General features: G+C 41.6%; 2 protein-coding genes across 3 annotated transcripts in view; one reads left to right on the top strand and one right to left on the bottom strand.

Moving 5' to 3' along the window:
* LOC120100003 (40S ribosomal protein S12-like) overlaps nt 1–26,429 on the top strand; it is a 673,396-nt gene that overhangs the window by 293,667 nt on the left and 353,300 nt on the right. The window lies entirely within an intron of this gene.
* Nucleotides 1–26,429, bottom strand: part of Mamdc2 (MAM domain containing 2) — a 152,533-nt gene that overhangs the window by 6,683 nt on the left and 119,421 nt on the right. Inside the window, exons 10-12 of one of the 2 annotated variants that reach the window (XM_039101390.2) lie at nt 24,386–24,479; nt 21,179–21,331; nt 1,205–1,464 (exon numbers count right to left, since the gene is read on the bottom strand). In XM_039101390.2, the coding sequence (XP_038957318.1) occupies nt 1,205–1,464; nt 21,179–21,331; nt 24,386–24,479 (507 nt within the window). Of the gene's footprint in view, nt 1–1,204; nt 1,465–21,178; nt 21,332–24,385; nt 24,480–26,429 lie in introns of those variants that run through there. The other variant, XM_063281029.1, reaches the window with a different exon arrangement.

Here is a 26,429-nt window from a genome sequence, read left to right on the forward strand (position 1 = left end):
TGTATTTCAGATGTTTTTGCTGCTGCTGGTACCCGGACCATGCCTTGAGATCCATTTGATGAAGAGTCTGATGTCCCTGGAGCCTAGCAAGCTTGAGCTGCCATCTCTGGATGATGACTAACTACATTAGCAAGTTTTCATCTGGCCCATGGACCTTCTGTAACAGTCACAAAACATCTTCATGGAACAATCTACCATTCTCCAATACATCTCCAAACAGTCATTTGTGCTTAGCTGACAGACCCTTCTTAGACAGAAGAGCATCTTCCTCCTATTGCCCATCAGTGTAGCAGCTTGAGTGACAATGTATCCAGCCACTTGAGTTGCGATATCTTCAGTTTAGATCTTTAGAAAATCTGTTTGTATTGTAGAATGGTGAAGAAAAAAAGTTTGTATTTTGGATACCTCTTCCGAGGAAGAGCTGAGCTTAGACCAGCCAGCCAGCCAGTGGTTAAAGCTGAGTGGGCCCAGGAGGTTTACCACCCAGAAGCAAAGCTGCAGAAGAAAGTGGAGTGTTAGTTGGAGGGCGTGCTCACGCCACAGCTTTGGTGGCTGTGTGTGAAGTCTCTGGCTATCCTGGGCTTTTCTAGGCTAGAGTAGTTTCTTAGATCCACCTATTCGAATGACTGCATACTTCTAGGACAGGGGGTTTCTATAGCATGTGGAAAGTTGGGGGTTTGGGGTAATGACCATGGACTTGGGATCAGGACCCTCAGTTTCTTTTACAACAATATAGTCATGCATATAGGCTTATAAAGCTTACCATGGGCTATACACACTCATAAGTGGAGGCTTAGAACAAAGACCCCCTACATGCAAATGGATCATGGGTCCTAGGAGCAGCAGTAATGTATTTAAAAGGAAGGAGACTTCCTTTTGGAAGAAAGGTATTTGACATTCACAACACACTAAGACAAAATAGGTATCCTTTCATCCTTGAATTGTAAACAAAACAAAACAAAACCCAACACTTTATGCATAAATGTCCAAAGCTTTAGCTTCCTGTCTAATTATCCATTCACTCCTTAGAGCTAATCAATAACAGGCTAATTAGGTTTGCTGTTCAACTAATCCTGCCTTTATCTCTGCCTCTGAGAAAAGGGCAAATTATTCTCTTTTTTAGCAACCAAACAAAACAAAACAGGAGAGCACTGGGCGCCTCAGTACGTGCGTCCCTGATGGGTTCTAACCCCTCGTGGCTTACCTGGTGTTGTCTCCTAGAGCTGTATTCAACCAGTGCCCGCAGCCAGGAGATGCTCTGTTCCCCTTTTCTTCTCCACAACAAGGACTCCTTACTGTCTTCTTCCCTTTTCAAGTAAACACTCAGCAGGCCAGTTCCTGCTCCGTACATGTGGTAGAAAAAAATCAAGCAGTGTTTCCCAGGGACGCCTCTCAGAGGCTGGGACAAAAGGTGCGCTTTTTGTCCATATACCATGTGCGAGGCCTCGATATACATGTAGTAACCTTGAGAGGAATGTAAAGAAGACATGGTTAAAATAGACTCCATCACATTTTCTTCATCTGTAGAATTCCTGGAAACATAGCCACTTTGGCTGCAATATTGAGAAAGAGCTAAAGAGCTTTTATAATTCTGAAGAGTATGTACGATCCAAGAAAAATAGACATACTGCTAGGATTAGACCACAGAATGATTTTTTTCCATTTAATGGTTTACGATTCAGTTAAATAGATGGAAGGGGATTAATGCCCCAGTATTATACCAGTGGTATCATTATCACATCAGAATTTATCTCGCTACTTCACAGAAAATATTCTAAGTGTTCTGGTTCTCCCTCCCGCTCCAATCTCACACATTGAAATCCTAATGCCTAGGTTGTCCATAGGAAGAGGAGAGGTTGGGAGACGATTATGTCATAAGGGCAGTGACCACCCCCAAATGAGATCAGCATCTTTTTCAAGGACTTCTGAAACTAACTCATCTCTTACACGATGAGAGAAGGGCTTGAACAGAAGGTCACATCTGAAGAAGAAGGCCCTCCCCGGACATCAGATCTGCTGGGACCTTGGTCTTGGACTTCTCAGCTCCCTTAATTTTGCAAAGCAAGTCTATGTCATTTGTAAACTGGCCAGCTTCAATTGGTCACAGCAGCACCCAGCATAGCTTCCTCCCAATTCTATCCCAGCTCCAGTTGCTCAGACCCCAGACATATGAGTCATACAGCATTCTCCCCTCTGCTCTCTCTCCTCATCCAAGCTGTCAGAACTCCTTGGGGATAAGGAATTTATCTGCCTCCAAGATAAATTCAGAACCCCACCCTACTCCCTTGACTGCTAGAGTCCTGGTCCAGTCATTTCACTTGGACTAACGTGACAAATTCCTGGCTTGTGTGTCTATTCCTCTCTTGGCCCCTAGAATCTAACCTCAACAGTTTCTATAGCAATCTATCTAAATGCTCAATATGTGTGTGTATGTTGTGTGTTAGGTGTGTGTTTACACCCAGCTGTGTGTATCAATGTGAGCACATGTTTGCCACCGTGCGTGGGTAAAGGTCAGAGCAGAATCTTAGATGTCAGTCCCTGCCTTCCATTTGGTTTGAGACAGGGTTTATTTGCTATTTTTCCACAGTGTGTGCCAGCTTATCAGTTCTGTAAGCTTCAGGCATCCTTTAGTCTCTGCCTCTCATCTCCCCATAGGAACACTGGGGTTACAGAAGTTGATGCTACTTATCCCTGAGCTCTCAGGATCCAAACTTAGGTCCTCACGATTTCACAAGTGCTTTTGCCTATTGGACATCTTCTCAAACCTGAAAAGCAAAATTATGCCGTGTCTTTGTTTAAAGCTTCCATTAGTTCAGCCCAGAGTCTAGGCTGGTGGCCTCAGGATCGTGTCAGCATCCTGAACAGCCCGTCTGACTCTTCTGGAGATATTCTCGGTTCTCTCTGTGCTCCCCTTTAAGCGCCTGCTTAGATGCTACCTGTTCTATTGGACCTATTCTGACTTCACTGCTTCATGTCACCATCTCTCCCACTCAGCTGCTCCCTCAGCACTCTCATCCCTGATTCCTTAATTTATTTGGCTTTTGTAGCATTTAATTGCCTTTTAATGGGTCACCTAATTTTCTCCTCTGTATTCTTTGTTTCCCTCTTCAGTATTGCACAGAGATTTTCTTGGTTTAGTTCAGTACCTTCTTCCCAGTCTTAGAGCAAGGTTTCAGGCGTGCTAGATGCTCAAAAAATATCTGTGAGTGAATGGATGAACATCTTTTCTTGTATAGCACAAAGCTACAAACAAGTCTGATCATTTCTAGAGCCCAAGGCTCCATCAAGCTCACACTGGAAGTATGAGATTCTTGGCAATGAGATAGGCATTGCTACTACAAATCCAAGACGTGACGAAGTCAAAGTCTTATTAAAGAAAACGCTCTCAGACAAGTTCTAAATCATCTGAGGTATTTTAAAAAATGAACAAGCATGAAGCTGGGAGTAGTGGTGCACATCTGTGGTTCCAGCTCTTTGGAGGCAGAGGCAGAAGCTCTAGGTTACGCTTGGCTGCATAGTGAGTTTGAGGCCAGCCTGGACTACTTGAGACTTTTCCTCAAAATTTTCTTGAAGACATATTGGAAAAAAAACCCTGAAACACTGTTTCAAAAAATATTCCATATCTATGATAATCCTTAACTGTGTAACTTTCATTTGTTCATTGGCACAAAAATTGTTACATTGAAAGTTTTCCACATTCCACAATGCAGGAAACCTTCATTGTATTTTATTTTCTAAAACTCTGTACCACTTAAGCTAGTGTCAAAGTAAACAAATGCACATACTTGTGGGTGTACATCCAAATACACATACACACACACACGCACGCACACACACACAATCCAAATGGAAGAGTATGTTTAATTTAGTCCATGAAAAACCAGGTTAAGGCATAAGAATGGTCATGGTCTGTCACTGAACAATCAATCTGTTTAGGAGTTCTGTGCCTCCTATGTGCAACTCAGTGGCACAGTAGACTTTGAGGATACCTTAAGGTGTGCTCAATTAAAAGGCATTCTGAGATGTGCGTAGTAGTACACATCTGTAATCCTAGTATTTGTGAGACAGAGGCAGGAGGATTGTGAGTTTGATGCCAGCCCAAGCTGTATAAAAATATTTTAAGAAATATTTTTTAAGGTAACAAGAAAAAAGATGAAAAAATTTTGTATCTTGCTTTGGAGTTCTCCAAGGGTCTCTTGAAATCCCTTGTAAAAAGGCCTTTGCTACAGACAAGACTCTAGTAGGGAAGACGTTACCCTTTAAATACACCTTCACTGTGCAAGTGCAAAGGACAGACTATGAGGGCTGAGAGATAAAGTAGGAAGCAACGGATTCACCATGAGTGACAGATGGCCTGGGATCACTTAGTGATGATAATTTTTGGCCATGGTCATTCTGAGGTCCTAGAAGATGAACAAACTCTGTCACTCCCTGAGTATTGGTTTCAAATTCTTTCCTTCATGAATACAAGAGTTCCTTCATCCTTGAAAAGGACAGTCTTATGCTGGGCCAGGCTCTTCTTGGCGGTGTACTCTAAATCAGGGCTGCCTCACCTCCCTTGCTTTGGACTACACACTCCTATAGATACAACTTCTGCAGCTTGCTTGCTTTCTGTTCCTGGATTTCTGAGTCTGGGCATCAGGTGAAAGCTACCAGCTAAGACTAATAGTTCCGGAGGGCGTTCAGCCTAGTGCTGTGGGATACGAAAGGATATCCACCCTGCTTGACCCAAGTCATTGTGCTTCGTTTGGAGGAGGAATCATGTCTGGAAGGGAGGTGTTTTTCTAGGATGCTAACTTCAGTCTACCACTCCGGTAGTTTTAGCCTTTGCAAATCACTTCAGGGTATGATTTGTACTAAGGGCACATGTACATGGAAATACTGATTTGAAGCAATATAGAGCAACTTCTATTCCTAAAAAATGATTTTGATGACTTTGTCAGCTCATCAGAGTATGATGAACCATGTATGAACTAGTTATTCCTTTTGACTACAAATACTTCTCCCCCCTTGTTTTTGTTTTTGTTTTTCAAGACAGAGTTTCCTCTGTGTTGCCTTGGCTGTCCTCACACTCAGAGATCTGCCTGCCTCTGCCTCCCAAGTGCTAGTAATAACAATGTGTGCCACCACCACCCAGCTACTTCTTGATTTGTACATGATACTTCCTTTTCCGAAAACCACCAGAGAACTTTACAGAGGTCAGTCTGCCTCACACATGTCTGGAAAAACAGAGAGAAGCTGGATGTGTTGACAGTGTTTCCAACGTTACAGCTTTGAGAGCTCTGTCTCATCACCAAAGGCTTGGGGTGGAGCAGAACATCACAGAACTGATGGTTGAGGCTAGCTCATGGCTCCCTGCGTGTGAAAGATTCCAGACTGTGGAAAGGATTGTTAGCAGGGTGAGGGTGGGGAATAAAGTCTTTTCTTTCTGTGGGCTACTGTTTGACATCTAGGATACAGGGGTCCCATGACTCTCCTGGTGCTGGGGGCCCTCCTGTTTGCCCGGCCCCTGTGATGTCCTGAGAAGCAGAAACTCACACTTGTATTCACAGTCTGTAACTGAGAGACAGATGCTCTGCTAGGCTCTTGGATGTCCTTTACAGAGTTGGAAAGGGGCTCTGAGAGCCTGTGGGATGGGGCTCTGTGGAAGGAGCAGCAAGCTGTTTTCACCAGGCTGGAGGAGCACTCCTGATAATAAGGGGAGTCATCAAAGCTTTGGGAAAGAACAACTGTTAAAAAGTGTCCCTCTCGCAATACTCTATTAGGCCAGGTCTTTGACCATTTTATCTATACACAATGCAATCTGGTTAGTCTCTCCCAACCCTCTCTTACGCTCTTCTACCCATCAGTACCTCCCTCCACCCTTGACTCCCTGTCTGTCCCTTGCCCAGATTCAGACTTTTGAGTTTGCTGTGTTCCCCACTTAGTTTAGCTGCAATAAAAAGCCTGTCAGAAATGAGGAGTTAGTTTTCCGTGGGTACAAATCTGTGGAGGAGGATGGGGGTGGTGACTGCACCGCAAGGTGATGTGCTTATCGCCACCAAACCAAACACTTACCATGTACATTTTCCCACTGGTTTGAGTTTTAAAGAAAGGTTAATTAAAACGCCACAGGTCATAACCTAAGAAGGGGAAGGGGAGGAAGCACAGGGACCTCTTGAACAACAGGAGGGGCCTAGGCAACAGGCACCATAAGGCTGCTGGACTAGGGGCTCCTTAAAGGATTTTTGGCAGAAATGAGGGTGAGGTAAGGGGGACAGGGCTTGTCCAGTCAGCCCCACCAGAAGTCCAGCATTTTAACAATTTTTAATCAATTAATTCTTTAGGTTAGAATATGGAGTAATAGGCTTCATTTTGAATTTTCAAACATTTTACCACTTCTTTAAAAAGCTTTTCATAGAAGTCTTCTTTAGGAACGTGGGATCTGACAGTATCAGACACTGTCATGGGTCGCTTAGATATGGAAAGACTGCAGAACACTGGAGCTGCTAGGTTGCATACTGGGGTATTGGGCAAGCAAATCTTAAAAGACAAAGACTTGAACTAAGCTGTTCTTCAATCAAATATGCACATACATGCACATGCTCAGGCACATACACACGTATGCACACACAACATATACATGCTCCTGCCTGATCAGAAGTTTGAGGCCACCTGGCTACCAAGACCTTGCCTCAAGAAACAAAACAAAAGAAACGAGCAAACAAGCAAACAAAAAAATCCCAAACAACACTTCAAATACATAGTTTTCCTTTTCTCTTAACAGCACATTTCAATAAACAAATTATTCTTTGATGTGTGTTCTTAGAAATAAAGCAGACTTCTATTTTGACTTCTTAGTACACTGGAAGGTAATTTAATTTCCAGAACAAACATTCAAGAGCATCTGGAAAGTGATGGTGTCTTCCTTTGGAATCATAAAGACAGTGAATGGAGATGCTTTTTTTTGGGAGGAGAAAGGATGGGATAGAAAGACTTGTTAGGAGTCTAAATGGACCAGGAGCTGAGACTACGGGGACTGTGGGGAAGGAATTTCTCATATACTGGATAGTTATCTGTTGATTTATTTATTCATTATCATTTGGCCACAAAAAATTCCTATTTTTTTCTAAAAAAAAAAACCCTTCTAAAACAAATACTTATAAAGAATTCTGACAGCCTGGCATCACATACATGGCAATAAAACCCCAGGAAGTTTGTTATGACCCACTACCACTGTCTTATAAATAAGAGGTGCGGTGGTGGTAGGAAACTTGCTGCTTCTGTAGGATAGAGCTACTCACACACACGGAACAGGGGCCAGAGAAATAAATCCTGCGAAAGTCCATGCTACCTACCTCAGTGCCAGCCACTCTCCATCTGTCACAGAACACTTTCTTTCTTTTAACAGCAGTGAAGTGGCGGGGCTACAGTCTTTAGAAGGGCTCCTTTGTTGTTATTTTAGTACAGTGATTTATTGATATATTCCCCAAACTTCCACATACAGGTTCTAGCTTCATGATACTTTTTGTCCATCATACGCTACTTGCATTTACTATTTCTCTTTTAATAGTTTACTGGTAATACTTCTTAGTTTTGTTACTCATATGTATTATTCAAGCAATAAACTTCATGTTAGCATGAAAACAGAATACAAGCTATAAGTCTATAAAAGAACACTTCTGGCCTGCTGGTTATGGGTTTTCATATGCAAGGGTATTACTGGCAAACCTAAAAATAGCTCTACTCTTTTCACTTGATGCTCCGTGGGTGGATAGAACATGATTAGGGAGCTTAATGACGCTACCAAATCTTTTGCTTTCCACTAAGGAAAGTTATTAATGGTCACAGGCAATGGCTTTCTATTTTATAGAGGGACATGTGGCATTAAACAGGGAGCCCAGAAAAGTATTACAGAGCCTGACATCAGATTCAATAAAAGATTCACAAATTGTAAAAATAACAACACCACACATTTCAGTGGCTTTATATATTACCAGTTAATCATCAGAGCAACCCTAGGGACTAATAGGGCATTAAACATTATTGCTGGTTTATATTTGAGGAAACTCAGACTTAGAGAGGCCATATAATCATGCCCTGGGCTCTGCAGGTAGCAAAGAGCAGAGACAGTTCACTGCTGGATGCTTTGTATTTCTGTGAGACTATGCCATGCTAACCTCAGACTATGGAAAGGTCTTTTTTCTGCATTATCCTTTAGTAAGCCAGAAACTGTATCTCCCTTGGATCTGCTATATATGATGACGTATTGATTCTGAATGGCACAGAACTACCTGGCATAGTTATAGAAGGTTCTTTTTGAGCTTCTCATTTTGTTTAATAGACTTAATTGACTTACCATTTAATACAGTTATCTACAAAATGGCTTTGATGCCCCTCTCCTTTCTCCCTTTTCACTGTCTGTGCTCTTCCCAATGTAGACTGGCAGGCTTTAAGGATGGGTTGTGAAAAGGTAGAATGCAGAGAACAGATACAGACATGTCCTTCAAAAGTCCCAGAATGAATTATGTTAATTAAAAAAGCAGTCTATGACCATCAACACTAAACAAATACATGGTAGGAATCGAGACACGCACTGTGCTTCTGTTCCCAAGTCTCAGTGGAGCCCTTTCCAATGTATAAAACGGGAAGTCTCACCTTTTAATGCCTCTTTTGTTATCTTATTTTCTCCATTTGAGCCAGAGGAAAGTTTGTTAGGACTAAATGCCATACATCTCCGTGCAGGCAATAGCAAGAGCTCTCTCTTTCCCCAATGCAACTCATTATTGCTTGCAGTGTGTACCTAATAACAAAAAGCTTATTTTTGCTACCTAAGGAAAGCAGCAGGTATTTATTAAAACTTCACTAAATGGATTTCCACAATTCTTAATACGTTGCTTCAGTTGTTCTATAATAGGCTGTCTAACTCCAGCATCCTAAAAAGAAACCTATGAACTGCTGTTAATTTGTTGAGTAAATGGAACATTTCAAAATGCATTATTTCAGGATATGTCCGCTATCATAGAAAAATTTCAGTGCCATCCACCTAAGCAACATTATGTTAACTATTAAGTCGCTTTAAATCAGTGGTTCTCAACCTTCCTTTAATACAATTCCTCATGTTGTGGTAACCCTCAACCACAAAATTATTTTCCTCGCCGTTTCATAACTGTATTTTTGCTGTTCTTATGAATCATAATGCAAATATCTGATAGGTAGGATATCTGACATGCAACCCCTGTGAAGGGGTCATTCAGTCCCTGAAGATGTCACAGGTTGAGAACAGTTGCTTTAAATATGGTTGTCTAAGTATCTTCTGTAACAACGGAATAAAAAGAAGACATTTGCAGCATTTTGATACTCAGAGTTTACAATGATTCTCACTTTACTTAACGCTAACATCCTCAAGCTTTCCCTAGGCCTACCTTTTCCTCACAAAATCCTATTTTGCCATTTTGTTAGAAACTTTCTAAGTCAGGCAGCTTCTATCCTGGATATCTATCTAATCAAAGGAGATATGTAAATTATTTCCTTCATCTTCCACCATCCCATAGGCAATTCCTGACACCCGTGGGCTGTTCTCATCAAGAATTCTGGTGAGTCCGTTCGTCCAGAGTCCTTCCTACCCCTGACTTTACTTTCTCTTCCTTTTCCGTGCCCTGATCTCATCCAGCTCCTTCTTTCTCCCTCCTTAGCCATGCTGTGTTCAGTCTTCCTCCTCCAGTGAAAATTTACTCCGTACTGTTTCCTATGCCTGCCATGATGATCATAAGTAAAGTCCGCCTTACTGTGCTTTAACATGTACAGTGAAGATAGTTTTCTTTTTTTTTAATTTATTTAATACTTAATAATAATTCTTTGGTTTCTGGGCAAACATCCCCCTCCCCCCTCCCCCCTCCCCTTCCTTATGGGTGTTCCCCTCCCCATCCTCCCCCCATTGCCGCCCTCCCCCCAACAGTCTAGTTTACTGGGGGTTCAGTCTTAGCAGGACCCAGGGCTTCCCCTTCCACTGGTGCTCTTACAAGGATATTCATTGCTACCTATGAGGTCAGAGTCCAGGGTCAGTCCATGTATAGTCTTTAGGTAGTGGCTTGGTCCCTGGAAGCTCTGGTTGCTTGGCATTGTTGTACATATGGGGTCTCGAGCCCCTTCAAGCTCTTCCAGTTCTTTCTCTGATTCCTTCAACAGGGGTCCTATTCTCAGTTCAGTGGTTTGCTGCTGGCATTCGCCTCTGTATTTGCTGTATTCTGGCTGTGTCTCTCAGGAGCGATCTACATCCAGCTCCTGTTGGTCTGCACTTCTTTGCTTCATCCATCTTGTCTAATTGGATGGCTGTATATGTATGGGCCACATGTGGGGCAGGCTCTGAATGGGTGTTCCTTCAGTCTCTGTTTTAATCTTTGCCTCTCTCTTCCCTGCCAAGGGTATTCTTGTTCCCCTTTTAAAGAAGGAGTGAAGCATTCACATTTTGATCATCCGTCTTGAGTTTCATTTGTTCTAGGCATCTAGGGTAATTCAAGCATTTGGGCTAATAGCCACTTATCAGTGAGTGCATACCATGTATGTCTTTCTGTGATTGGGTTAGCTCACTCAGGATGATATTTTCCAGAAGATAGTTTTCTTAACATAACATCCCTGGTATTTATTACTCAGAATGGGGAGGTACACAAAGAAGGACACAGACTGTAACATCAACTGTTGGCAAGTTTACAACAGAGTCTGTATAAATTTTTAATATCCTCCTTTGCCAAAGAATAGGACACTGCAATATCGTCTCAGATATAACAAGACCTTTGGCAGACGAGGCAGAAAACACCAACGAATACTTATAGCTATAAGGTGTCAGAGATATAAAGATTCTAAATGCTGTGATCAGGAGGTAAGACTTATGGATAAGGTGGCAGATTTAAAAACTCATCCCAGAGGATCCAGCGCCAGTGCATGCAAATGGTGCTCAGACATACATGCGGGAAAAACAGACATGCATGTAAAAATAAATCAATTTATTTTTTAAAAAAGCAGGTATAATTCATTGCAATCCACATTAAAATTCTAAGGACGTTATTCACAGAAATGGAGAAAAAAAATCTCAAAATTCACATGGATGCAGAAAACAACCTGGATATCTAAAACATCCCTGGACAAAATGAATATTCCACATGTCTCCACGGCATACACGCATGCCTGTGTTTATGTGCACACACAACAATCGATAATAATAATACATTAAATTAAACATTTTAAATGGTTTATTTTTTCTTCATGATATTATGCCTATGATTTGATCCCCAAATAAATTAAGAGAAGAAAGTACAAACTATAAAACACAGAACACATATACACACACTGCAAATAAATTAAAAAAGCCAAAACTATAATTACCATGTGACCGAGCCCAGCTACACTGTTTCTGGGGCGGATGCTCCACGGACTCTATATCCTACTACTGAATTATTTGTTCAAGTGTGCTCACCTCCACTCTATTCATAACGCTAGGAAACGGAATTATCCTAGCTGTCCATCAATCGATAATTAAGTAATGAAATGTGATGTATTTACACAATAGAATTTTATTCAGTTATAAAGAAAATGCAATTATTAAATTTGTAGGGAAATGTGTGGGACTGGCAAGATAACTCGGGCTCAGAAAATCCGGTGCTTCATGGACCCTTACACATGGATGCTAGCTTCAAATTTTTATGTTTCTGTATTGAATGTGGGGTATCTTTGGTGGTCAGAAAGCTAGAAAGGGCATGTGAGAGAGGGAGAGGATGACGTCCTTAATGGAAGTAGGGAATAGTAGCACATGGGCTGACTGGCCTTCACAGTGCTGAAAGCAGGCTGGGGGCAAGAAAATTCATCAGTAGACTTACCTAGAGGTGGACCCTCCGTGTCAGCAGACTGAGCTAGGCTCAGTCCCTACCTGTGCACTAGTGGCATGGCTGTTGTGAGAACAACCAATCGGATTTCAGATCTGCTTCATAGGAAGGATGTCATACCTGGTATTCTAAACTTGGTGAAAATCCCATGACTGGGAGGTCATAGGCCCTAGGAGAGAACTTACTACTGTTGTTTTGCAATGAACATGATGTCAAACTGCTTTCTAAATATTTGTTTATACGCATAGATTAGTGCTTCTCTAAAACTTAGTTAAAAAAAGCTTCTTTTTGTATTGACAGTGGGAAACATATACTGGATCCAAATGCCGAGTTTAAGTTACTGTTGAATGCTCAGCTCCAAATGAGACGTCTAAATCAACCTCTTAGGACTCAGGAAACATTGGGGAAAGGCAGAATGCAATAGAAGAACTGGAGGGAGTGGAGGGTGCTGAGACGCAACATGGCCACTGTACTCGTGAATTCACATCCTCTGTGGTAATCTGCAAGGACCGGCATAAGGTCAAGCCAGTCAACATTCTGGAGTGGATGTGGGAGAGATTCATGAGATTCCATTCATAAATGAGGAGTTATTGGCAATTGATGGTTGTTGGGGGATAGGAGCCATTTTTCTTTGGGGTGTGGCCACTAGTAGGCCCATGCTTTGCTAGATGACCCCACACCCATGCAGGCTCAGTGGGTCATTTCTTTAAAAAAACAAAAGACAAAAGAAGAGGACATGAAGGTGGGAAGGGGAAGGTTTAGGGAAGAGTCTAGAGAGTAGGAAAGGGGATGAAGGTTCCATATGACTAAGATGTGTATACATATGTATACATATTTGAAATTGTCAAATATAAACAAAAATATTCTAAAAAATGTGATTGGTTGCATTGAAGTACAAAATAAAGCAATGCTCTTAACTTCTGTTATAAGAAAATGCTGTTACAGAAGGAGATATCAGAGCCACCTCTTTGGCCTCTAGTGTGTGATTGATACTGCTAATATACCTGGAGGAAATTTAGGACAGACTAATAGAAAAAAAAATCAAGGCTTTTGAAGGGTTAATGACTTACAAGCCTCTGCAGACAGGAAAGTTGCAGGCTCCTAAAGTCTTTAGGTAGTAGGTAGTTAGGAGCCAAAAAGCTCCTGATCAGAAAGTCAGGTCGGCCTACCAACTGCTGTTTGCATTTACAACCAGATCTACAGATGGGATCTTCCACCCGAAAAGTTCCTTCTCCTGCTCTGTAAAATCTCAGGCCTCTTGCTTCTTTATGCACAGTCCTCACTTTTACTACCCTCTGTTGGTTTGCTAGAGCTCGCTCTCTTCTTTGATTTTCACATCGTCTCCATCAATCCTGATCCAACAGGGAGGCTCTGTAACAACAGAGCATCCAGAGAATGTCCTAAGTTGCAAGGCATCGAGGAACCAACCGAGCTGTTCCAGAGAAAATGGAAAGTCCACAAAATGAGCCGGAGATGTCTCCAGCTGCCTCCCTCTTTAGGTATCATGGCAAAGACACCAACAGACTCACTGATGTGAGCACAAAGTAGTGTTCAAAGTCTCTCAGGCAGCCAGGGGTAGGGAGGGCCACATTTTATAAGAAAAAGGGGGCAGAAAACAGAATTTATCACTTGGCAGTCTTTTTTTGGGGTATATGTCAAGTTCTTTGCTCGAAGATACCAAGAGAAAGAAATTTAAACACAAAACAAGGTGCTGTTTCCTGCCCTCTCTCCAGCTAGAGGCAGTGTTTAAACTTAGTACATAGTAGAGAGGACAATTCCTCAATAAACTCAGGATGCCGCTGTTGGAAACCATTCCCAGGGAGGGTGTAGACAGAACCAGATGTGTGTCCAGGAAGCAGAGCCACAGCCCTACCTCATACTGCCTCAGTTGTCCTCTAGCAGGAAAACACCATTACAGAAGTGTTCTGTGAGTTTTCATTGATGAGAGTTCAAAAATTCAGTCAAATTTATCATAGATTTTAAGGTGTGTGTGTGTGTGTGTGTGTGTGTGTGTGTGTGTGTGTGTGTGTGTAGACAAGCTTGTGGGAAATAGGTAGCCCATATGTGGAGTTCTCACATAAGAGATTATAGTTTAAAGGTTTGAGTATATAATAACAAGTTTGAAGGGTTAGGGTATAGTTTAATAACGCCACTCTTGCCGGTTACGTGCAGGGCTCTGGGTTCAATCCCCAGCACTATAAAACACATGCCTATGTTTATATGAGTATATAAAATATGTGAGTATATTGAAGAAAATGGATAAGATGGAGAATTTCACCAATGAACTTGGAACTATTAAAAAGCAAGCAGGTGGTGGGAAGGATTTCAAAGAAGCAGAATGAAGACCTCCACAAGAGCAACAAGAACACTGGCAGAAGCGATGATCAAAGCTAACTTTATCAGCATTCTGGCAATTAACCAGCCTCTCTAGCCGCTCAAGAGTGCTTGTTTGGGGAAGTGCTTGGGTCATGCTAAGAGCAGTGACACTTTTACTCAGCCCCTTTTCATCTGCACCTTTCCTACTAAGGCACTCATGGGGAACAGGTTGGGCACAGACACTGAGTCAGAAGAGGTGGGCTACCTCCCAAACACTCCATTCCTGGGAAATCAGCATCATCTGACCCATTTGGCAGCTAAATCGAAGAGCTCCATTCACAGGGCTTGTCTTTATTTAACCTGAGATGATGTATTGATTCTGACAGACACCCAGCAGCTTGACGTATTTATAGTGTGGCTTTCCTGAGCTTTTCTTTTCATTTATCGGACATGTATTGACTGACCATCTAATGCAGCTGTCTATAACACAGGTTTCTCTGACCCTTCCCCCTGCCTTCCTTTTGGCTTCCCTTGTTTGAGTTTTGCCAACTCTACACTGAAGGCTTTAAGCAAGGAAATTGAAAAGATAAAACTGACTCAGAAGCACCTTGGTAGATGCCTTATCTTGGATCCAAGGCAGAAACTGATGGCCTTTGGTTTTCAAAATAGAGGTGTCTTCAGTCACTCCTAGCTTAAGCCCCTGCAGAATTTCTCTGCACCCATGGGAATTCGTGAGGAGTCACATATCTAAGCCAGTGAGGGTAGGAGTGTATGGAAAAGGATTTCCCCTCGTACTCTCCATTGGATGGCTGGGACCAACGCATTTATTAGATGTCTCCACTACCTCAAGCAATCAGTTAGACATAGCAGTGGCCAAGTGAAGGATGCTTCTTGGCTGTATGGGGTTACTTTACTTGTTGTATGATTCTGTCCCCCATTCCTGTTGTGGGGACTCAGCTTTAAGCATGCAACCTCTATATAAGGACGCACTTGAGTGTCCACTTTCATGGGACTCTAAGCTGAGAGTATCCGATGGCTAGTATTGTAACTTAGCGTCCCCGAAAGCTGTATCACTGTTTAAAGGGCTACATGTCTCCTACCAGTGTCACTTCATCCTGCCATGTGCGTATTCTTTACCGTTCCTGATCTACTCTGGCTTACCCTTCAAGGCACTGCCAGGGAGAGCTGCTGCTCTGTGCTGTTCCACCACCTTTACGACTTGACCTTTATTGCTTTGTTTGTAGCTCCAAGCTTTTTGGATTTTTTTTTAAATGGGTATTGAGCACTGGGAAAATGTGGAATGGGATTGGGTGATATTAATGGTAACTTCAAATTCTAAGGTATTTGATTCTTACAGACATCACTTCTGATGCTGGTAGCGTGAATAATTAGTTGTTTGTGGGGTTGGTGAGATGGCTGAGAGGGTAAAGGTGCTTGCCCCAAGCTTGATGACTTAAGTTCAATCTCAGGAATCCACATGGTAGACAGAGAGGAGACTCTGACCTGCACACTCACCCTGTGGCACATGCAGGCACACACCCATACTCTCTCCTCAATTGAATAAATGCATAGAGAAACCCAGTCAGTTGTTTTAGAGGAGTCTGTTTATGCTTTCATTTTTGAAAGAGTCACACTCATTTCTCTTCGATCTCAGAGCTGATATGTCAGCCTTATTTAGCCCATACTATTAAAAACTAAAAGACAAGAAAGCTACTTTTCCATGTGGCTAGGGGAATGGGGTGTACTCCTGGAGTTACACTCATAGTATCAGAAAATAAACAGTAGAAATAGTTCATTTCTGTTGATTAAGGATTATTTCTGTTGACCACATGCATCATGAGTCATGTGTGGTGTGTCAGTGAAGCCAGTGAGGCAGTGTGCAAAGAATATGATCACTGGAACCAAGTATACCCGAAATACAGTCCCCGCTTTACTGGTTACTACTATGTAACTCTGAAGGACATTTAACTCCTCCAAGCTTTTATTTCCCCATCTGGAAATCGGGACTTTTAACTTATATTACAGGTTGTAGGAAGGGTATAATGATTCCAGGCACGGAGTCCTGGCAGGAGTAAATATTCATCAAACAAACCCGAGCTTTACAGTGAGAGGGTCATTAAAGTACTTGATAGCCCTAACCCAATGCTAGATATCTATAGGTACCTTGGGCATAGTATAGTAGAATTTGTCTTCTTGCTTTGCATCGCTATGCACAGGAATAAAAATATAGATCCCAAAATATTTTACCAGTCAAAAGTCTGAAAGGCGTCTTGCGAATCTTTTGGAATTTAATATCGAAGCAGGTGAGACAATTTATTTTTTAAAAATCAACATTCTCTACACTGTGCACCAGAGAACTCCATTTCATGTGTCTAGTACTCATTCAGAATAAATGCGAAGCTCAGTAAGAAACATTTGTATTCATTGTCTTTCTATGAAGTTTCACCCTAGCCAGCTGAAACGGTCTTTTAAGTTTTAAAAGAGCCAAAGGAAACATAACCACAGTATCTTCAAACAAAGCCACCCACGTTAATTAACATATGTCCCCATAGCCAGTAATGATGTCAGTAAAGGACTAGAGTTATGAGCTATTTAATACATACTGCACATGTTTTTGATAGATTTTCATAGATTCAAATGTGTGTGGAGGAGCATGTTCTATGTGGTGTGTAGAGCATGCTCTATAAGTCAGGCAAGCCTAGAGTGTAGCACAAAGCCACCAGGAGCAGGAGCAGGCCGGGGCTGTCACCCATTTAACATGAAAGAAATTTTCCTTCTCTTTTGATATCCATTCCATGACACTGACTCCTGGGAGGGAGTCTGCTATGGGTTAAGCTGCAGCTCTCCAAAACACACGTGATGGAGCTCTAACCTCAACAGTGTGGCTATATTTAGAGACTGGGCTTTTCAAGATGAAATCAAATTAAAAGAGGACTGTTAGGGTGGATAAAAAAAGAGACCTCAGGGATGTGTTGGCACAGAGGGAGGGCCATATGTGGACATGGCAGAAGGTAGCCATTTGCAAGCCAGAGAAGCCAGAGGAAAGAAGTCATGCTGATACCTTGATCTGGGACCACTCCCTGTAACCAGGTAACTGAGTAGGTAGTTGTAGTTACTCTCGTTTTCTAGAAGTTAAACCGGAAACTGAGAATGTAGGAAGGTTCCCTAGGGCCATCCTCAGTGAGTGAATTTGTTGGGTTATCCCAACTCCAAAGCCCATGCCGGAGTCTCTTCTACCCCTGGCTTCATTGTTTTTCTTTGCTCTTTCTCAGGAGAGGCGCCTCCACTATTACTGGTCCTGCCCTGTCTTTCATGACTAAGCCATTCCACCATCTTTTTTTTTTTTTTTTTTTTTTTTTTGGTTCTTTTTTTTCGGAGCTGGGGACCGAATCCACCATCTTTATTATCCAGTATATTCTCCCCCATTCCTCTGCCATAGTCATCTTATGCTAATGCTTGATGGCATCTTTTTATACCTCTAAATGAAATCTTTATGTTCGCATAAAAGGAATAAAAACTATCAACCTTCTCCCAGGAAACCATTTTTATAACAGATGAGTTAAACTGATCTGCTCTTCTCTATTGCATCCCTGATAGCAAAAATTCTATCTCTCCACAATCCCATTTTTTCTAGGGAGGGTTTTAGTGGTCGTTTGCTTGTTTTTGTTTTGGTACAGGACTTGTTATACAGCCCAGAGTGGCCCAGATTTCATTATATGACCCAGGCTCCTGCCTCAGCCTCTTGATTATAAGTGTGTACTGCCAAGACAATTATTGGAGGTCTTGCTAAATAATGACTATTCTTACATGTTCTAGTAAATGTTTTTGTTTATTCCTTTACTTACTCACTCATTCATTCATGCATTTGTTCACTTATCCCACAATGATTTTTGCATGTCTATCATATATAAGTCACAATATTTGGAACTGTGGGAATTCAACTCGGCCCTCATGACATTGCTATTCAGAGGCAATAAGGCTCATTGTTGCTGGGCATTGCATCACAGGTCTTTAATTCCAGCACCCGGGAGGCAGACACAGACAGATGCATCTCTGTGAATTTAAGCCTTGTCTACATACCACATTTCAGGTCAGCCAGGACTCCATTGTAAAAACCCTTTCTCAAAAAAAGGGCTCAGATTGGAGATTTTCATCATATTATCTCTTTCCACAGAAATCAGTGTTGAAAGTCCATGAGGCTACCTCTGCTTGCCACGGTGGGCTATTCATTCTGAGACCGAAACCAATCCAGAAAAAGCAGTGGAAAAAGAGCCAAGAGTCTCATGACTATATCCTTTAATCCCTTGCATCAGAATATGCCTGAACGGATCTTTTCCAGTATCCAAATTCAGAAGGAGCCCTCTACCCACTGAAGCTGGTTTGAGTTCTGTTTCTGTTGTATGCTACCCAAGTGTTTCCAGATATGACAGATAGTTATCAGTGTAACTTCCTCATCTGTTTTCAGCGGGAGCCTCAGGGTGTAGTATTGTTAGAATCATTAGCCAATACTGAAAGTGGACATCTGGTTTACCTTTGGCCAATGTTGAATCTTTTCAATAGCACTGTGCCGTGAGGAACTACTTTTCCTGCATCTGCCAATACAGCATGGGAAAGGGCAGCTGCAGGGCCAGGTGGCACATTTTATGTGACAGCACATTAGTTTCTGAGGCCAGTGACAATCTGGGAAAGTACATGAGATAAAATGCTCTTCAAAGAAAGTAGAAACTTTCAGAAAAACCTGGGTGGCTGTACAAAGGTGTGTACCTTAATAGGGAGGCAGCAAGTACAAAGGGCTGGTTCTGAAGGGCTTAGGTAGAGTGGGCACTTCTAGAAAGGCTGTGCTGCGGAAGTTCCAATTGGCCGGCATTTGACATCTGACACAATGAGGGGATAGTCAATAGCCAAGAGAGAATTTAAAATAGCACCAAATATTTAAAAGTTCTTTTAAGTCTTCCTATACCTATCCTGAACTAGAAGATGCCAAACAGGGAAGGCTGGCAAAGTGTTGAAATAAAGATGTAAGACTAGGCAGGCCTCCCCTTTATCCTCCTGAAACAAGGAGTCAAGTCTCAGCTGAGGACATCAGAAGCTTTTTGAAGGAATGACAAATGGAGGTTTTGATTTGGACTAGACTCTTGGCCATAGCTCTTCGTACCCAGATCCCGCTGGGAGAGAGCTGGTCATCCAGAAGTGCTGACACACCTGAGAGCACAGGTGAGGCCACCATTTCTGCTCACATTCCTGGCCCAAGAGGAACCCATCTGGAGCCCTTAGGACACAGGAACTGAGGAGCAGTCTGGGACAGGATCCTTCCGGTTCTTGTCTGTGCCCTGAGCTGACCCCGTGCCACAGCAATCTGTACGCAGATCCCCCTGGGAGAGAGCTGGTCTCCCAATAGTGCTGACACACAGGCTTATAGGAGGGTCAAGCCACTGTCAGAGACAGTAGGACAAGCTAACACCAGAGATAAGCAGATGGTAAGAGACAAGGGCAAGAACCTAAGCAACAGAAACCAAGGCCACTTGGCATCATCAGAACCAGTTCCCCCACCACAGTGAGCCCTGGATACCCCAACACATCAGAAGAGCAAGAATTTGATTTAAAACACAACTCATGATGGTGTTACAGGATTTTAAGAAGGTCACAAATAACATCCATATAAAGATACAGGACAATACAGGTAAACAGGTAGAAGCCCTTAAAAGAGAACACAAAAATCAACCAAACAGGTGAAAGAATTGAACAAAACCATCCAGGATCTAAAAATGGAAATAGAAATAATAAAGAAACCACAAAGGGAGACAATCCTGGAGATATAAAACCTAGGAAAGAGATCAGGAGTCATAGATACAAGCATTACCAACAGAATACAAAAGATAGAAGAGAGAATCTCAGGAGCAGAAGATATCATGAACTAGACTCTTTAACATGCCTGAATTATGACTGTTCTAATAACTCAGCAAAACTGGAAGTTAAGGGATTGACCCAGGAATGAGGATAAAAGTATTCAGGGTATATGGTCAAGGATATAAGAAAAATAAAATTATTTGTGGTTGTGTTTACCATGCTTGGATAATTCAGTAGAAAGGTTATGTACACTGAATGTTGCTCTATGTTACTTGGACATATGTTTGTCTTGAGGTTAGTCATAAGGTACAACACAATTTAACCCAACATATCCTACTGGCTTCTCTATATGGACCCTAAATCTTAGTATAAATGATTTCTGTGAGTTTAGTTCAGGGACAAATTTCCTTTCTTGAACTGTGAATTGAGGCTGTGCTTCAATCTAACTGTTAGACCAAACAGAGGCAGACTTTCCCACTGTTTTCACTTGCTGATATACAGTAGTAGCAGGAGGAAAACCAACATTGAGTCTGTCTTATTGTAACATACACATTCTGTGTTGAACACATATGCCTTAGCCAGGCAAGGTGGCGTATATCAAAATTCTTGAGATCTCAGGAGGCCAAGACAAGAAGATCCTGACTTCTGGGCCAGCCTGAACAAGACCTTGTGTGTGTGTGTGTGTGTGTGTGTGTGTGTGTGTGTGAGAGAGAGAGAGAGAGAGAGAGAGAGAGAGAGAGAGAGAATGCCACCTCTAGCTATCTGCTCTCCTTGCTTCATCACAAGAACAGTGACTCGAGATGCACAGATGAATTTTCTGTCTTTGTTTCATCTATAGTAAGTACAGAGTTGAACCTGTCTGCCTGTTCTCCATCTCCCCAGTTACACACTAAGCCTGTTAGCGTCCATTTTGATTTTCTTCACTGCTTTCTACTATTGTTCCTCTAAAGCTAGTTCTAGCTTGCCTTCGTAATACACATTAAGCAGTGTTACAAAAGACAATTTCCCTATGAACCTATTAAAATTCTTGTGTATGTAGAATACCATGCACGTCATTCTAGACACAAGACATAAATCTGAACGTTCAAAATGCAGTAAATGCCCACTAGTATGCTAAGTTATGTTCTTAGGAAACAGCACCATGTGGCATAACTCACCTACCCCAGTAGTGTGATCTCCCTTGGGTCCTGTGTAGGAGGTGGGTGTTTCTCCCCTCCCCCTGTGCCAGCTGCTCCGGTTCCTTTTCTCCTGTGTAAACGCACATTCATCTTGATCAAAAGTGCACTCTCCAGGTGGAGGTGGAAGTCTCTCTGTAAGGAAACAGCAGGTGCTGCAATTACTGAGACAGTCAATGAATATGTATTTTCCCAGGCTCCTAGCAGCCCACTTTGCATGTCTGAGAGGTGTCTGGCCATCTGTCAAGCCTATGGAGAGGCAGACCCCCACAGGTGGCCTATCCAGCTTTGTCTATGCTCCATCATGGGGCCTATCATGGTGGCACAGAATCCAAACTCTAGATCTGAAATATTGGGTTACTTTGAGCATGACACTCCCCCAACTCGGAAGTTTGTTTGAGTGGAATTGCAGAGCCCTGAAAACTGTAGATACGCTGCCTCTTTGAAAATAAAAATAAAAACAAAAATGAAAAAGTTGTATAATGTAAGAGCTTTCTTCAAAAACCCAGGGTGAATGAAGGGTCTGCTCAGATCAGCTCCATGACTCCTCTGGAGGAGGAGCAGAGATGGGTGAAATCAACTGACTGCTGTTGGCAGAACCACGCAGCTCAGATGATGTCATTGTTCTGTTCCTCAGTGTTCGTGTTTGTATTTGTGGATATTAATGGCATCCACTTCATTGGATTGCGAGGATTAAATAAAATGATGCGTGTGAAGAATTTAGGACACATAATGATACAATCATTAGTAGTAAAAAAGTACAAAGAACTGTTATTTTGTTAATAAAAGTCTCATTTTCCATTACCAGATGCAACTGTGTTTTACACTGAGGGTTAAGCCAGGGACCTGCACACCCTAGCGAGCAGTACACCTCTAGCCAATACTTGTCTTTGAATGGTATCTTTAGGAACAGCAGAAGTCGTTACCACCAGAGTAATGCTGTCTCTCAACTCAGTGATGATTTTCTTCTTTGTCTCAACTTTGCTATGCCTCCCTACATCCACATTCTTTGTAAAATTTTGATGATCTATTTTTTGTTTTTCTTGTATTTAATTTTGTATACAGTGTTAATTACTGAGGCCCCATTTCCTGTTCTGTGCCTTGGGTGCAGATATTTTGTTACTGTCCTCCCAAAGGCTCAGAAAACAAGATGTCTTCCTTCCTTTGTTTTTAGTTCTGTGGGAGAGAAAATACAGAGCCCGGGTAAGCTATGTAAGCCACTGAGCCAGGCCACCAATCCGAATAATTTTTTCAGCTATTCTCCAGCATCAGGTGCTACACTTTGGCTGCTGTAAAGGAGATGCTTAGGAAGATCTCTGAGGTGTACCACTCGCTCACCCGTTACCCACCATGCCTAGCATGCTCCTGTCCCACTGTCAGGAGTTGATCTGAAGTAAGATAAAGATAAAAGGGAAATTATGAAGAAATGGCTTGGAGGAGCTCATTCTGGAGTCTGGTTAAAATCTCAAGCCAGCCAAGAGTGGAAGATTTTGACAAGTTTAGAACTATTTTAAGTAGCAGTGAGCCTTGCTTATTACTTGTATATGACTTTCTTGTTGGGCTGGAGAGATGGCTCAGTGGTTAAGAGCACTGGTTGAGTCCTGAGTTCAATTCCCAGCAACCACATGGCAGCTTACAACCATCTGTAATGGGATCTGATGCCCTCTTCTGGTGTGTCTGAAATGTACTCATATACATAAAAACAAATATAATTTTAGTGTTTAATCTTACTCCATTATCAGATGCAAATATGTTTTGTTCTGAAAAACTCACAAACGAGATTATGAACTTATTCTGCAGATAGAATATGTCTCAACTCACTTGTGACTAAAATAGTTAGGAATCCCTCAGCCCTGTGACCTATGGTTTTGTCTTTTTAACAGCCTTTAAGTTTATCAGTGCACATCAGAAACCACTCTATGATCTCTTTTACCAAAAATGAAAACGTCTTAGAAAACCGTTGAACAATGAAACTTCAAAAGCCATCAAAAATTCTGGCTATGACCATTGAGACTCTCTCTTGAGGCTCTGCAGTCATGTCTTGGGTATTTACTGTTCATTTTCTAGCTACCTTGTGTTGACACCAGAACTTAAATCTATGTTAATACCTTTCCTTGATAAGTTCCGACTCTGATTCTGATTCATTCAGAAAATCTTATCTGAGGTATGGAGGCCTGAGTTGAGGTCTTTGAAAGAACTGCTCCACCAAGGATCACTGTGGAGGAGTGTAATAGCCAGAGACTGTAGATGACAGCAAGGGAACATCTGGACACAGCAGGGCAGCTGCACATATAAACTCACAGCAGTTGTGGCACAAAATCTGTGTGAGGCTAAGCCAGACTGAATCTTAGCATGGTGTGGGGGCAGTGGGCACCCAATCCTATCCCTCACAAGTGACAGCTAATATAGCTAATTGAAAAGGAAGGATCAGATTGTCTAAGAGTTTCTCAAAGTTGACCATGTTTCAGTGGAAGGACACACATTCAAGAGTATTTTGGGTGGCACAAATTGGTCTTGAATGGTTTAGGGAAAAACCTCTCAGGGCTGAGTGAATAGGGAAAGGGAGTAGTTCTGGGAAGAGTTGGGGAGATAAACATGATCAAAACAATGTTGTCTAGACTCTCAAGGATCTAAAATAATAAAACAACAAATAATCGCTAGGCTGACATAGCAGCAGCATAAGGCTGTGTCCCCTGCTGCTGCTGTAGGGTTTGTTTTACTGTCCCTCAATTAATTTAGAATATATCATCTTTATTAAATATTTAATAGTATATGTCTCAATATATCGCACAAGCATTTGTGAAATAAGAATGCATCAGTATTATTTGAAAATGTGCATTCTCTAAGAGCACAGTGCTACTTATAATGTTAGTTAGGCTAAAGGGCACTTGTTTTTAAAGTACTATTTGGGGGCAGTTTAGGAGCATCCTCCCCACCCTCCCCACCATTCAGGGAGGTGTCGCTAATGTTCCTTACACTGAGGGGAAGTCACACCTGCGAAACCATACGGAACACTGGAGTCTTTATTTCCAAATTGTAGACTCTACTACAAAAGTTCGTGGAGAGGCATGACTGTCAAGAAAAGTAAAGGATAGAATATCATAGGTCAAATATATGAGGTTCTTAGAGGAACTGGAAGTTTCTATCACAGGTTAGAGAGACTCATGACCGAAGTGAACAAAGTCTTACCTGGAGACCGGCAGTTTCCTAGTTGAATGGTAATGTCATCCAGGGCTACCAGTCCACAGTCCCAAAAGCTTTTGCATAGGCTCATAAAGACCACCTGTAATTCATAAAAATTAAGCTATGAATTTTGTTAGTTAAAAGTGGAAACCTTTTTAACCTGGGATTTAGTCACCAAAACAGAGCTGCACAGGCGAAAAGGCCCTCTCCTTGCCCATGTGAAGGACAGGATACGGTGGTGCAAAGATTAGTTAGTGTTGGGATACGACGCTGGAACTGCCTTCTTTTGAGCAGAGTGCACTTTTAAATAATATACCGTGTGTATGAATATAAAAACTGGGAGTGATCCTCAAAAGATGGGCAGGTAGTCTGAAGAAAACAAGCGATTAGCTTGGTGACAGAGAAAAAGCCCGTTAGACTCCAAGTACCTTCCCTTGATCATTCCAAAGTGGCTGTTGTTTTCCAAGCACCTTTCAAATGTCTCTAGTACAAATGTCATTGGTTGTTTTTAAAGAACTGTCTAGTGAGGCGCTTCATTTGCATTATGAACAAAGTTCCATTGACCACCCAACCGGAGACTCCTATTTCCGAGGCAAAGACCCATGCATGTCCCTGGTTGTTGTCATAAATAAAAACATTGACATGGCTATTTTATCAGGCCCAGTATTTTTATCGTTGTGTATGAAGGAAAAACCAATCTATATCATATGTTATTACATTTAATGGGGTGGGGGGGAGGGCTTTTGATTTCTTATAATCAGGCCAGTATAAAGACTATGTTTCATGATGCCCAAAAAGTGACTCTTGAAATATTTGTGTTGGATTTTCACTCTAATGGACAGATCCATATGTTTCTTAATGTTTAATTAGTGTGGGCTAGTATGGCACATGGCCCACCTCACAGCTATAAATCGTCATTCATGTGACAAAGACAAAGGAGGACATAACGGAAGCTAAAACTTTACTTATGATTAATGAGAATGCTTGACTCTCTAGGTTCTACTATTCTAAATGTTGTGGCTGCATTTTATTTATGTGTGCTGCTAGTACGGTCCTCTGGCTCATGATGATCAGATTTATTAGAGTACAGAATTTATTGTAAGAGAGAAATCTTGGATCATGAGGCCATTGATCACTATGCAAACTATAAGATGCCCTAAGCCAGTCTCCCCAGAGGAAGCCTTAATTGCCTGATGAGTGAATGTTTTCTGGCTTTGTGTTCATATCCTCTTATAAATGGAATAGCTGGGAGATATAAATGTTTATCTCTGAGGAACTACAGGGGAGTTCTTTCTTTAAAGCTTTTGCTAATCTTTTATCTTTAGAGATTGTAGAGGTTATATAAATAATATGTAAGATATTTTGCTTTCTAGGTTCATGCTTTGCAACTTATTCTGCATCTGGAAAGCAAAGATTTCTGTCATCAGTTCTGACCAGTATCACATTCTATTAGCATTTTTATTGTTATATGAGAAGGAATGCTTTGATATATCCAATGATTTATCAAATTAATTGTGCTACACAGAGAAAAAACTGGCTTTCTTTCCCTTTGTCAGTTTTAATGTCTGTTTTTCACAAGTACACTGGAGGGGTACTTTTGCACAATGAATATGAAGTAGTAAAAGGATCCACCTTCTAAATCTTTCCCTGTAGAAAACTCAAGCATTTTGCATGGCGATGCATTCTAAAGTTGAGAAATATTAGTGTGCTTTTATATGTTTACTATGGCACTATTTTACAATGACATTAAACCAAAGAAGCACGCGGGCATGCAACAGAAGAGATAGCCTAAATTTTCAAAGAGAAAGAAATAAACTAGAATATAACAGCCTGGAAATAGGCAACCATTAAATCTGAGTGTTGTGAAAATCACTCACCACTCCAGATACAGATATGCAATGCTAAGTTTAAAAAGCCAATTAAAAGAGAAAAAGCAAACCCCAATTCACCTAAAATAATACACAAAGCCTAGAAAATTTACCAACTATATAATTATGTTAGAATCACAAAATTATGGCTAGTTCATAGTTTCCTACTATGTTTCATAATT

The sequence above is a fragment of the Rattus norvegicus genome, chromosome 1, assembly GCF_036323735.1.
Source record: "Rattus norvegicus strain BN/NHsdMcwi chromosome 1, GRCr8, whole genome shotgun sequence".
Lineage (NCBI taxonomy): Eukaryota > Metazoa > Chordata > Mammalia > Rodentia > Muridae > Rattus > Rattus norvegicus.